At 40.9% G+C, this 13,343-nt stretch overlaps 1 protein-coding gene across 1 annotated transcript in view; it reads right to left on the bottom strand.

Annotated features, from left to right (window-relative positions):
* Positions 1-6,111: 6,111 nt before the first annotated feature.
* The window catches only part of ythdc2 (YTH domain containing 2), a 93,958-nt gene continuing 86,726 nt past the window's right edge, over positions 6,112-13,343 (bottom strand). Inside the window, 1 exon segment of the mRNA XM_033017441.1 lies at positions 6,112-8,529. Coding sequence (XP_032873332.1) covers positions 8,524-8,529 — 6 coding nt within the window. The 3' untranslated portion in view covers positions 6,112-8,523.

The raw sequence follows: 13,343 nt of genomic DNA, 5'->3' as shown, positions 1-13,343 counted from the left end.
GCTTGATATAATTGTAAATTGTTCCGTGTGTGTGTGTGAGATAGTATTAGCGTGCGGGTATCGTTGGTCGGCACGGACTCAGAGGGCCGAAGGGCCTATTTCCGTGCTGTATCTAAACTAAACTAAATATATACAGTAAACACAAGGAAATTTCTGGAATGACAGAAAAGTATCAAGCACATGTGAAAGAAATGCTAAGGACAGAATGTTGTAATTATGGGAGGAGACCAATGTTCCATTGGAGTGAATTTCGTACTGCGTATATAACATGAAAAAAGATTGATCATTTTGTAAACATGTGCTGGAGAAATGAATTATCTGTACATAAGCAGACCAGGTACAACTGCTGTTGAATGATGTATCCGAGCTGTATCCCTAAACTAAACTCAACTAAATGAATGGATTACACTCAGAGAAATTACATTAAATTTCAAAGAGCTACTGCAGTCCAAACTGGTACATATGGTGTCAGCCAAACATGTAGATGGGGAACTATTTAAATCAGCGATCATCTTTGATGTTGGAGCCCATATTCTTGTACAGAAACAAGTTTGATTATTGTACAAATACATGTTGAACTAAAACTCAAGGTTAATAATGGGATCAAGTCAAGGTAACTGAATGATTGAAGTATTAGTTTTACAGTTTTGACTTGTACTTAGACTATTTAATAAATGTATTACATGTATGTCAGGATACAAAGCAAGGGAAATTTGATAATATGTTGTGAGGGCACTGAAGCTCTAAAATAATCTTGTGTTGTAATCCTATTGGTATTAACACCCACAATGGGTGAGTGTACTAACATAAAATTGGACCCCCACAAAGCATATCACAGTATAGAAATGTGAGTTTTTGCTCAGTTCGAATAAATCAAACAGTTCCATTACAATAATTATGAAAAGCAATTACTTCCTTCACTTCCATTGTTTAAAATAGTCATTGCTGACACTGGTGTAACTTGAAGATAATTTATCAACTTTCCATTCAATCCTGGATGGTGTCCAAGTTTAGCTGCATATAGACATAAACTGATTCATTTCCTGAGAAAGTAAAATAAATTGGACAATAAATCTGCATTTCTGGTCAAATTTCAGCCATGATCCTCTCTTCGATCCGCTCCTGAATATCGTTGCACATATGGGAAGAATTCTGAAAATGATATCCTGCGATGTTGGGCCTCCGTCAATTATAACCATTTTCCTTTGTGCAAGATATGAATCTAACCAGTGGAGAGTTTTCTTTTCGATTTCTATTAACTTCACATTTACTTGGTCTCCTTGATGCCAAGAGCAAGTTATCACCTCATCTCTAGAATTCAGCTCCATTATTGAAGTCTGCATCAATGTATCAGAGGTCCACAGCAGTGATGGAAATGGGTTTTAGGAACTAGGGGTATTCTAAGATCCGTGAGGCTGAGGTTGGGAAAGAAGGGGGGGGGGGGGGGGGTTTATGTGCAGTCATACCCATGTAAGAGTACAAGAATGCATAACTTGTTTATTGTGTATTTATAATATAGTTTATTGTGTATTATATGTCATAGCTGTGTTCTTGCATCTCTCTCTCTCTGTGTTGGCTGCAGCCATCGTCTGCTTCTGTGAGGGAAGCAGGTCGGTGATTGATCAAAAGGCCCCTTAGAGACTGTGTCTGATTGGCCGCCGAGTGACCAGCGGAATTATGTGATTGGACACAATGCCCTTGGAGACGGCTGCTGTTTGGACTGGAGGAGACCGATTTGTTGATTGGACGGGAATTTTAAGGGATGCTGGTCGGTGATTGGACGCAACCCCCTTAGAGACATTGGTTGATTGGCCGCCAAATAAACGGGCACAAAAAATTGAAAATAGGAAAACAATAAAATCGGAATTAAGATTTAAATCGGAAGAAAATCATGCCTGGTCTGCAGGAAAGATACTAGTATCCGCTCTTGTATCTTTGATCTGCAGTTCCTTCCTATTGAAGAAGAACCCTGGACCGAAACAACTCCTAATCCATTCCCTCCACAGATGCAGCTGAGTTCCTCCAGCACTCTGTATTTTTTATTTAACTCTTGAAATTGAAGTTAGACATAAAGCTGGAGTAACTCATCGGGACAGGCAGTGACTCTGGAGAGAAGACCCTTCTTCAGACTGAACTGATCTCTCGTCGGTGAGAGTACTTGTGATTGTCTGCAGAAGGGTCTCGACCACTCCCCAGAGCCGACGTCCGTCCCGCTGAGGCCCCCCCCCCCCCATGTACACCTTCAACTCCAGAGCCAAACAAAAAACAAGTGAGGAAGTGGCTTGGGCTACCGAGATGCCTCAGCAGCATAGGGCTCTATGGGAATGGAGCCCTCTCACTGCCAGTCTCAAGCCTGGTGGAGGAATACAAATGTGAAAAAAGTGAGGCTGGACATGACACTAACAGAATCCCAGGACCCAATAGTAAGAGGTGTCGCTCCAACCCTAGCAACAGGGAAGAAATGGACTCCAGCAGCAGTGGTACTGGACGCAAAATCCGCCCTCCGACACATAGTGGGCCATGTCCAACAAGGCCGAGGGGGCTTTGGCCTGGGAGCAATGAAACCTACCAGGCAAAAGGCTACTCCAGCTGAACGTCGGCACCTGGTGGTGGAGGAGGTGCGCCACCAGGAAGTAGCAGCCAGGTGTGCCAAAGCCATATCCCAAGCAAACAAGGCCGCTGGATGAGGTGGGATGGCGTTGAGAGGAGGAAGTTCACATGGAGAGAGCTGTGGAGCATGGAGTCAAGTATGTTGAGCTTCATTATCAGAGCCACATATGACGTCCTTCCCTCTCCCACAAACCTAAATCTTTGGCTGGGAGAGGATCCAGCCTGCCCCCTGTGTGCAGTTCCAGCAAACCTCAAGCACATCCTGGTCGGTTGCAAGACCAGCCTAACACAAGGCAGATACACCTGGCGACACAACCAGGTGCTGAGGTGTTTGGCAGCTGAACTCGAGTGCAAGAGAGTTACCACCAACGCCATGCCTATCAATGCCCAGATAACATTCAATTCAATTCAATATTTATTCCATGTCATTTGAACCTCAGTGAGGCTCAAACGAAACTCCCGCAAATACCATCCTTCATCCGGGAAGGAGAGAAACAGAGGACTAACCCCTCGCCTCTCAACTCATACCCACTGAACGCAGCCAGGGACTAGGAAATGCGTGTTGACCTAGGCCAGAGGCATTCGTTCCCAGTTGAAATCGCAGTTACCAACCTGCGACCAGACCTCGTTCTCTGGTCTAACTCCTGTCGGCGTGTTTTCATCATTGAGCTGACAGTCCCCTGGGAGGAGGCTGTGGACGAGGCTTATGAAAGAAAAAGGCTTCGATATTCAAACCTTGCAGCAGAGGCAGAGGAGAGAGGTTGGAGTGTAAGGGTGTGTCCAGTGGAGGTGGGGTGCAGGGGCTTTGTAGCCAGTTCCACTGTAAGGCTCCTGAGGGAAGTAGGAGTCAGAGGGCAGGCACAAAGGAGGGCAATAAAATAACTTGTCAATGCCGCCGAAAGGAGCAGTCACTGGCTGTGGCTGAAGAGAAAAGATGTTGTCTAGGCTGCCACGTGACCATCTAGAGGCTAACCATAAGACACCCACCCAGGTCTGATCACCCTGCGGTGGGCCTGCCTCGACTGAGGGTGTCTTGTGATAAAAGGCCGAAACACCCTGTGACGTTGAGGTACACAACTGAAGATGTGTCTGATTGGTAGCAAAATCGCCTAGTGGTCATCCCCAAGAATGGCAAATGTCAATTGTAGTGAAAAACCTTAGGGATTGTAACATCCAGTCCTACTAAACAATCTGATCTATAGATCAGAAGACATTCCTTCATCTTAGTCTAAAATGGACACCCTTGTGTGAGAATGTTCCCCATTTCTAGATTTCCTCACTAGAGGAAAGATATGTCAAGAATCTACTCTGCAAGCACCAACAGCATTTTACATACTTCAATATAATTCATCTAAACTCCAGAGAACGTACAGATGGTTTGAGTTGTGGATTCCTTTGGTACTAATCGCTGGACTCCTATGGTTAACCCATGAACAGCAGAGGTTGCTAAATGATATTACATTATTGCTGAAGCTTTCTCAGTGTTGTTCCTCCTGGAGATATTTTCCTTTGCCTGAAGGAAGAGCTGAGAAAACACTGAATCACACACTCGGATAGCTATATTTACAGCTTGTCAGATAATATAGGTAGTTTCTGTTATAAATATGTACTGACAAAATTGGAGGAAAGTAATATTTCATAGTAAAGGGGTACATGTAAACACAATATTATTTATATAACCAATTAATAAAGTTTATATACAGTGCCCTCCATAATGTTTGGGACGAAGACCCATCATTTATTTATTTGCCTCTGTACTCAAGAATTTTAGATTTGTAAATGAAAAAAAATCACATGTGGTTAAAGTGCACATTGTTAGATTTTAATAAAGGCCATTTTTATACATTTTAGTTTCACTGTGTAGAAATTACAGCAGTGTTTATACACAGTCCCCCTCCCCCATTTCAGGGCACCATAATGTTTGGGACACAGCAATGTCATGTAAATGAAAGTAGTCATGTTTAGTATTTTGTTGCATATACTTTGCATGCAATGATTGCTTGAAGTCTGCGATTCATGGACATCACCAGTTGCTGGGTGTCTTCTCTGGTGATGCTTTCAGGCCTGTATTGCAGCCATCTTTAGCCTATGCTTGTTTTGCGGGCTAATTCTGTTCAGTTTTCTCTTCAGCATATAAAAGGCATGCTCAATTGGGTTCAGATCAGATGATTGACTTGGCCACTCAAGAATTGACCATATTTTACCTTTGTTGCTTTGGCAGTATGTTTAGGATCATTGGCTTGATATGGAATGACCCGCCGGCCAATGTGTTTTGAGGCATTTGTTTGAACTTGAGCAGATAGGATGTGTATATACACTTCAGAATTCATTATGCTACTACCATCAGCATTTATATCATCAATGAAGATAAATGAGCCAGTACCTTCAGCAGCCATACATGCCCAGGCCATAACACCCCCTCCACTGTGTTTCACAGATGAGGTGGTCTGCTTTGGATCTTGGGCAGTTCCTTCTCTCCTCCATACTTTGCTCTTGCCATCACTCTGATATGTCAATCTGCGTCTCATCTATCCACAAGACATTTTTCCAGAACTGTGGTTGCTCTTTTAAGTACTTCTTGGCAAACTGTATGCTGGCCATCCTATTTTTGTGGCTAACCAGTGGTTTGCATCTTGCAGTGTAGCCTCTGTATTTCTGTTCATGAAGTCTTCTGCGGACAGTGGTCATTGACAAATCCACACCTGACTCCCAAAGAGTGTTTCTGATCTATCGGACAGGTGTTTGGGGATTTTTCTTTATTATAGAGAGAATTCCTCTGTCATCAGCTGTGGAGGCCTTCCTTGGCCTGCCAGTCCCTTTGTGATTAGTAAGTTCACCAGTGCTTCTTAATGATGTTCCAAACAGTTGATTTTTGTAAGCCTAAGGTTTGACTGATGTCTCAGTTTTATTCTTGTTTCTCAGACTCATAATGGCTTCTTTGATTTTCATTGGCACAACTTTGTTCTCATGTTGATAAACAGCAATAAAAGTTTCCAAATGTGATGGAAAGACAGAAGGAAAGACTAGGTGCTGAGAGCTCTCTGATATCTGCATTAAGGAGGCAATTAAACACACATAAGCAATTACAAACGCCTGTAAAGCCATGTGTCCCAAACATTATGGTGCCCTGAAATGGAGGGACTATGTATAAACACAGCTGTAATTTCTACGTGGTGAAACCAAAATGCATAAAAATGGCCTTTAATAAAATCTGACAATGTGCACTTTAACCACATGTAATTTTTTCTATCACAAATCTCAAATTGTGGAGTACAGAGGCTAATAAATAAATGATGGGTCTTTGTCCCAAACATTATGGACAGCACTGTACGTGCAAATAGGTGGATGGGATTTAGTTGTAAATAAACAAATGAACATACAAATGTTTCAAAGGAAATCTTTCCAAAAGGAATCCTCCATTTGGAAGTGATTGTTCAAAGAAAGCTGTTTGTACTCCAATGTAAACTCCATTCACCAATGAGACCAGACATTACACAATAACATAGAAACAAATTAGTTTATTTGAATTATATTCCTTCATTTAAAAAATCCATTGTCAAATTTCAGAAATAACTGCACACTGCAGCAATATGTACAATTTTCTGTTCGAACAAGGCCTCTACTTATTTTCCACATCTGCCATCACAAGAGTTATAATGCATACTACACAACTAAGTTTTTGAGCATAAATTGTCTACAATGTTTCAATTAGCACATTCAATGACAAGTGGGAACGTTGCTTTAATTTTGTTTATAAATCATCATTTGACGATTGCAAGAATTGTTTCTGTACTTATCACAAGCTATTTTGTCATACAGACAAGGCTGACAGCTGACTAAATGGAAGAGCATTTTGCTGGATAATGCAACAACAGTATGTTCATTAAATGTAACTGTTACATCAAGAGAGTCTGACTAAGTTTAAGTGTGCTTCATGCTACAATAAACAGTTCCATTCCCCCACACCACTCAAAGTTTAGTTGTGAGGTTTTATCTATGTTTTTTTAATTAGATTAAAACTGCTTGATCTCAGCATCGCTCTCATTACCTCACAAAAAGAGATGACAGTTGTTCTTTTTGTCATTAAATATATTCATCTGTTTCAATATTATACAATGTCTTCTTATGCTTCTATGGTTTCTGGATAAGCTGAAGATTTAACCATTTGAGGTATCTGAGACCTGAGAATAGATCCATGTTAAAATGTTAACTTTTTCCCCATGTGAATGGATGCACTTCCATTCAACAGCAGCTAATGAAGAATCTACTGTTACATTTCCTGATGCTAAATTACATTTTACAAACATATGATGAAATTTTTCAACAAATCAGTTCATGCTTTCTGCATTACTTAAGAGTTTTAGCACGAAGAGTCAAATGTAGCATTTTCATCCTGAATTATGTTTATACAAATGCTGAATAATAAAATATTACAACAAAGTTTACTTTTTTTCCTGAAGGGTTAGCTGTTCAGTCAAGGACACATAGACTTCGGCCTGCAAAAGGGCAATTTTAAGTCGGTCACTTCTGGTGATTATAATGGAATGACACAAGATCATAAAATTTGTCTATTATGAGGAATATTTCAAAGAAATTGACGCATCCACTTGTCACAAAATGCTCATTAATGTCATATGAAAAATCATATCATTCATTTCCCACCAAAAAAGTAGACTGCATTGTACGCATCTTAATAAATAGATCACTGGTTTGTATTTAAATTTTGATTTCAAGCCTCAAAGTGCTGAATAGTTCACATCTACCAGACGTATTTGTGAACATGGTTTAAAATGAAGCCAACAACTCAAACTAAATTACATTATGGTCAACGATAAACATCAGACAACATAATAGATCAACATTACAATTTTGACACTTTCTTGCAAGTTTACCAAAGCTTTTAAGACAATCAATACACTGAAGAGCAAGCTACTTTCTGCACAAACACATTTCAAAGCGTAAAGTTCTATTTAATGGTTTTCAATTTGGCTACCATCTTAACTAACAATCTTCTTATATATCTTAGTAACTAAAACTTTACATCCAATTTTTAACTGGACCCTTGGCTTATGGTAAAGCAGAAACGTCAACCTTTAATCCTGGCACAATATTTTGAAATTATATTGTTGGTAATATAACTTTCAATATTTCCGAACAGGAAGAATCCTCCACTGTTTCAATCCCTGTGCATCACGTTTCACCAGATGAAGCAATATTTTTAATAAATATATTCTATCTGGTACCAATTATATTTGATAAATTCAGTTGTAATAAAGTTAATGTGTGACTAGGTAGGTGGTGATTGTGTTGCAATGTGGTAAAATGCAACATAAAAGACTATTTAAATTCGACAAAAGGTTTAATTTAAATATAGCTTACATAGGTATATTTTTTCCAGATAGATTGAACTGTAACTTAAACATGAAGCCAAAAACTTAACTAAGATGAAACCAAATCTCAGCCATTAGCTCCACTGAGTTACTTTTGAAAGGAAACATTACAACCAATTTGAGCCAGCAACACAAATACTTAGGTAAGGAAAGGATCCCAATGAATATTTGTTTAAAGCAGTCTAAGAGTATTTCACATATAATCCTGTGGAAATAATTTCTTCACAGTTTAGAAAGCCACATAACACAGTGGAACAAGATGTAACTGCTTTTCTTAATTTTTACAGATCAGACAAATATTAAACCCAACATTTTCTTTCCATCTCTCTCTCATGCCTCACCAATCCTTTGTCTGTTTTTAAAACATAACCTGTTCTCACAGAACTTCACCATGGTTTCAAAATTTTATTCGGAGGAATAGGAGTTTGTTTCCAGTACATCTTCAGTGATGAAAAGTCAAATGTGTCAGAAAATGCAGTTTCCAGAGTTGCTGTATAATGAACTGCAGAGAATCGAAGAATCTCTAGCACTGAAATATGAGAAAAGGACATTAGTAATTTCTATTCACATTGCCAAGGATAATCCAATTACATTCTTATGCAACGAAGGTAAGCTAGCCAACAATATAAAGCAGGATAGTAAAAGCTTCTTTAGGTATGTGAAGAGGAAAAAATTAGTTAAGACCAAAGTTGAACCCTTGAAGACCGAAAACGGTGAATTTATTATGGGGGACAAGGAAATGGCAGACGAGTTGAACAGGTACTTTGTCTTCACTAAGGAGGACACAAACAATCTTCCTGATATAGTAGTGGCCAGAGGATCTGGGGTGACGGCGGAACTGAAGGAAATCCACATTAGGCAGGAAATGGTGTTGGGTAGACTAATGGGACTGAAGGCTGATAAATCCCCAGGGCCTGATGGTCTGCATCCCAGGGTACTTAAGGAAGTGGCTCTAGAAATCGTGGATGCATTGGTGATAATTTTCCAATGTTCTATAGACTCAGGATCAGTTCCTGTAGATTGGAGGGTAGCTAATGTTATCCCACTTTTTAAGAAAGGCGGGAGAGAGAAAACAGGGAATTATAGACCAGTTAGCCTGGCATCGGTGGTGGGGAAGCTGCTGGAGTCACTTATAAAAGATGAGAACCGAATATTTGGATAGCAGTAACAGGATCAGTCCGAGTCATTTATGAAGGGGAAATCATGCTTGACTAATCTTCTGGAATTGTTTGAAGATGTAACTAGGAAAATGGACGGGGGAGAGCCAGTGGATGTAGTGTACCTGGACTTTCAGAAAGCATTTGATAAGGTCCCACATAGGAGATTAGTGGGCAAAATTAGGGCACATGGTATTGGGGGTAGAGTGCTGACATGGATAGAAATTTGGTTGGCAGACAGGAAACAAAGAGTAGGGATTAATGGGTCCCTTTCAGAATGGCAGGCAGTGACCAGTGGGGTACTGCAAGGCTCGGTGCTGGGACCGCAGATATTTACAATATACATCAATGATTTGGATGAAGGGATTCAAAGTAGCATTAGCAAATTTGCAGATGGCACAAAGCTGGGTCGCAGTATGAACTGTGAGGAGGATGCTATGAGAATGCAGGGTGACTTGGACAAGTTGGGGGAGTGGGCAGATGCATGGCAGATTAAGTTTAATGCGGATAAATGTGAGGTTATCCACTTTGGTAGCAAAAACAGGAAGGCAGATAGACCGGGAAACACATTCTGTAAATGGGCTGGATGGTTTGGAGTTTGTAAAATGTGTGCAGGATAGTTTTTTGCAGCAATACATAGAGGTACCTACTAGAGAAGGGGCGGTGCTGGACCTCCTGTTAGGAAATGAGACAGCTCAGGTGGCAGAGGTATGCATTGGGGAACAGTTCGGGTCCAGTGATCACAATACCATTAGTTTCAATATAATTATGGAGAGGGTCAGAACTGGACCTAGGGTTGAGATTTTTGATTGGAGAAAGGCTAACGTTGAGGAGATGCGAAAGGATTTAAAAGGGATGAATTGGGACATTTTGTGTTATGGGAAAGATGTGGAAGAGAAATGGAGGACATTTAAAGGTGACATTTTAAGAGTACAGAATCTTTATGTCCCTGTTCGGTTGAAAGGAAATAGTAAAAATTGGAAAGAGCCATGGTTTTCAAGGGAAATTGGACACGGTTCGGAAAAAGAGAGAGATCTACAATAATTATAGGCAGCATGGAGAAAATCAGGTGCTTGAGGAGTATAAAGAATGTAAAACTAATCTTAAGAAAGAAATTAGAAAAGCTAAAAGAAGATATGAGGTTGCTTTGGCAAGTAAGGTGAAAGTAAATCCAAAGGGTTTCTACAGCTATATTAATAGTAAAAGGATAACGAGGGATAAAATTGGTCCATTAGAGAGTCAGAGTGGACAGCTATTTGCAGAGCCAAAAGAGATGGGGGAGATATTGAACAATTTCTTTTCTTCGGTATTCACCAAGGAGAAGGATATTGAATTATGTGAGGTAAGGGAAACAAGTAGAGTAGCTATGGAAACTATGAGATTCAAAGAAGAGGAAGTACTGACACTTTTGAAAAATATAAAAGTGGATACGTCTCCAGGTCCGGACAGGATATTCCCTAGGACATTGAGGGAAGTTAGTGTAGAAATAGCAAGGGCTACGACAGAAATATTTCAAATGTCATTAGAAACGGGAATAGTGCCGATGGATTGGCGTACTGCGCATGTTGTTCCATTGTTTAAAAAGGGTTCTAAGAGTAAACCTAGCAATTATAGACCTGTTAGTTTGACGTCAGTGGTGGGCAAATTAATGGAAAGGATACTTAGAGATAATATATATAAGCATCTGGATAAACAGGGTCTGATTAGGGACAGTCAACATGGATTTGTGCCTGGAAGGTCATGTTTGACTAATCTTCTTGAATTTTTTGAAGAGGTTACTTGGGAAATTGATGAGGGTAAAGCAGTGGATGTTGTATATATGGACTTCAGTAAGGCCTTTGACAAGGTTCCTCATGGAAGGTTGGTTAAGAAGGTTCAATTGTTGGGTATTAATGGTGGAGTAGCAAGATGGATTCAACAGTGGCTGAATGGGAGATGCCAGAGAGTAATGGTGGATGGCTGTTTGTCAGGTTGGAGGCCAGTGACTAGTGGGGTGCCACAGGGATCTGTGTTGGGTCCACTGTTGTTTGTCATGTACATCAATGATCTGGATGATGGTGTGGTCAATTGGATTAGTAAGTATGCAGATGATACTATGATAGGTTGTGGATAATGAAGTAGATTTTCAAAGTCTACAGAGAGATTTAGGCCATTTGGAAGAGTGGGCTGAAAGATGGCAGATGGAGTTTAATGCTGATAAGTGTGAGGTGCTACATTTTGTACAAGGCATTGGTGAGGCCAATTCTGGAGTATGGTGAATAATTTTGGTCGCCTAATTATAGGAAGGATGTCAACAAAATAGAGTACAGAGGAGATTTACTAGAATGTTGCCTGGGTTTCAGCAACTAAGTTACAGAGAAAGGTTGAACAAGTTAGGTCTTTATTCTTTGGAGCACAGAAGGTTAAGGGGGGACTTGATAGAGGTCTTTAAAATGATGAGAGAGATAGACAGAGTTGACGTGGATAAGCTTTTCCCACTGAGAGTAGGGAAGATTCAAACACGAGGACATGACTTGAGAATTAAGGGACAGAAGTTTAGGGGTAACATGAGGGGGAACTTCTTTACTCAGAGAGTGGTAGCTGTGTGGAATGAGCTTCCAGTGAAGGTGGTGGAGGCAGGTTAGATTTTATCATTTAAAAATAAATTGTATAGTTATATGGACGGGAAAGGAATGGAGGGTTATGGTCAGAGTGCATGTAGATTGGACTAGGGGAGAATACGTGTTCGGCACGGACTAGAAGGGCCGAGATGGCCTGTTTCCGTGCTGTAATTGTTATATGGTTATATTATATGGTTATCTAAGTGGCGTCAAGTTGGGAAAAGGGGAAGTACAACGGGATCTGGGGGTTCTTGTACATCAGTCTATGAAAGTAATTTTTTGAGGATGTGACAAGTAAAATGAATGAAGGGGAGCCAGTGGATGTAGTGTATCTAGTCTTTCAGAAAGACTTTGATAAGGTCCCGCATGGGAGACTGGTGACTAAAATTAGAGGACATGGTATGGGTAGGGTGTGGACATGGATAGAAAAATGGTTGGCAGACAGGAAGCAAAGAGTAGGAGTGAACGGGTCTTTTTCAGAATGGCAGGCATTGGCGAGTGGAGTGCCGCAAGGCTCGGCATTGGGGTCGCAACTGTTTACCATATATATTAATGATTTGGAAGAGGGAATTAGGAGCAACACTAGCAAGTTTGCGGATGACATAAAGTTGGGTGGCAGTGTGAACTGTGAAGAGGATGTTAGGAGGTTGCAGGGTGACCTGGACAGGTTGAGTGAGTGGTCAGATGCGTGGCAGATGCAGTATAATATAGATAAATGTGAGGTTATCCACTTTGATGGCAAAAACAAGGGGGCAGATTATTATCTCAATGGGAGACAAAATTGCTGGAGAAACTCAGCGGGTGCGGCAGCATCTATGGAGCGAAGGAAATAGGCAACGTTTCGGGCCGAAACCCTTCTTCGGGTGGGGTTAGGTTAGGTAAGGGGGAGGTGCAGCGAGATCTGGGTGTCCTTGTACACCAGTCACTGAAAGTTGGCGTGCAGGTACAGCAGGCAGTGAAGAAAGCTAATGGAATGTTGGCCTTCATAACAAGAGGATTTCAGTATAGGAGTAAAGCGGTTCTTCTGCAGTTGTAAAGGGCTCTGGTAAGACCACATCTGGAGTATTGTGTACAGTTTTGGTCCTAATTTGAGGAAAGACATCCTTGTGATTGAGACAGTGCAGTGTAGGTTCACGAGATTGATCCCTGGCATGGCGGGACTGTCAATTGAGGAAAGATTGAAAAGACTAGGCTTGTATTCACTGGAGTTTAGAAGGATGAGGGGGAATCTTATAGAAACATATAAAATTATATAAGGACTGGACAAGCTAGATGCAGGAAAAATGTTCCCAATGTCAGGCGAGTCCAGAACCAGGGGCCACAGTCTAGAATAAAGGGGAGGCCATTTAAGACTGAGGTGAGAAAAAACGTTTTCACCCAGAGAGTTGTGAATCTGTGGAATTCCCTGCCACAGACTGCAGTGGAGGCCAAATCGCTGGATGGATTTAAGAGAGAGTTAGATAGAAGTCTATGGGCTAGAGAAATCAAGGGATATGGGGAGAAGGTAGGCACGGGTTATTGATTGGGGACGATCAGCCATGATCACAATGAATTGCGGTGCTGGCTCGAAGGGCCTAATAGCCTAC

The sequence above is a fragment of the Amblyraja radiata genome, chromosome 3 (assembly GCF_010909765.2).
Source record: "Amblyraja radiata isolate CabotCenter1 chromosome 3, sAmbRad1.1.pri, whole genome shotgun sequence".
Classification (NCBI taxonomy): domain Eukaryota; kingdom Metazoa; phylum Chordata; class Chondrichthyes; order Rajiformes; family Rajidae; genus Amblyraja; species Amblyraja radiata.
This window is presented reverse-complemented; position numbering and strand designations above follow the sequence as displayed.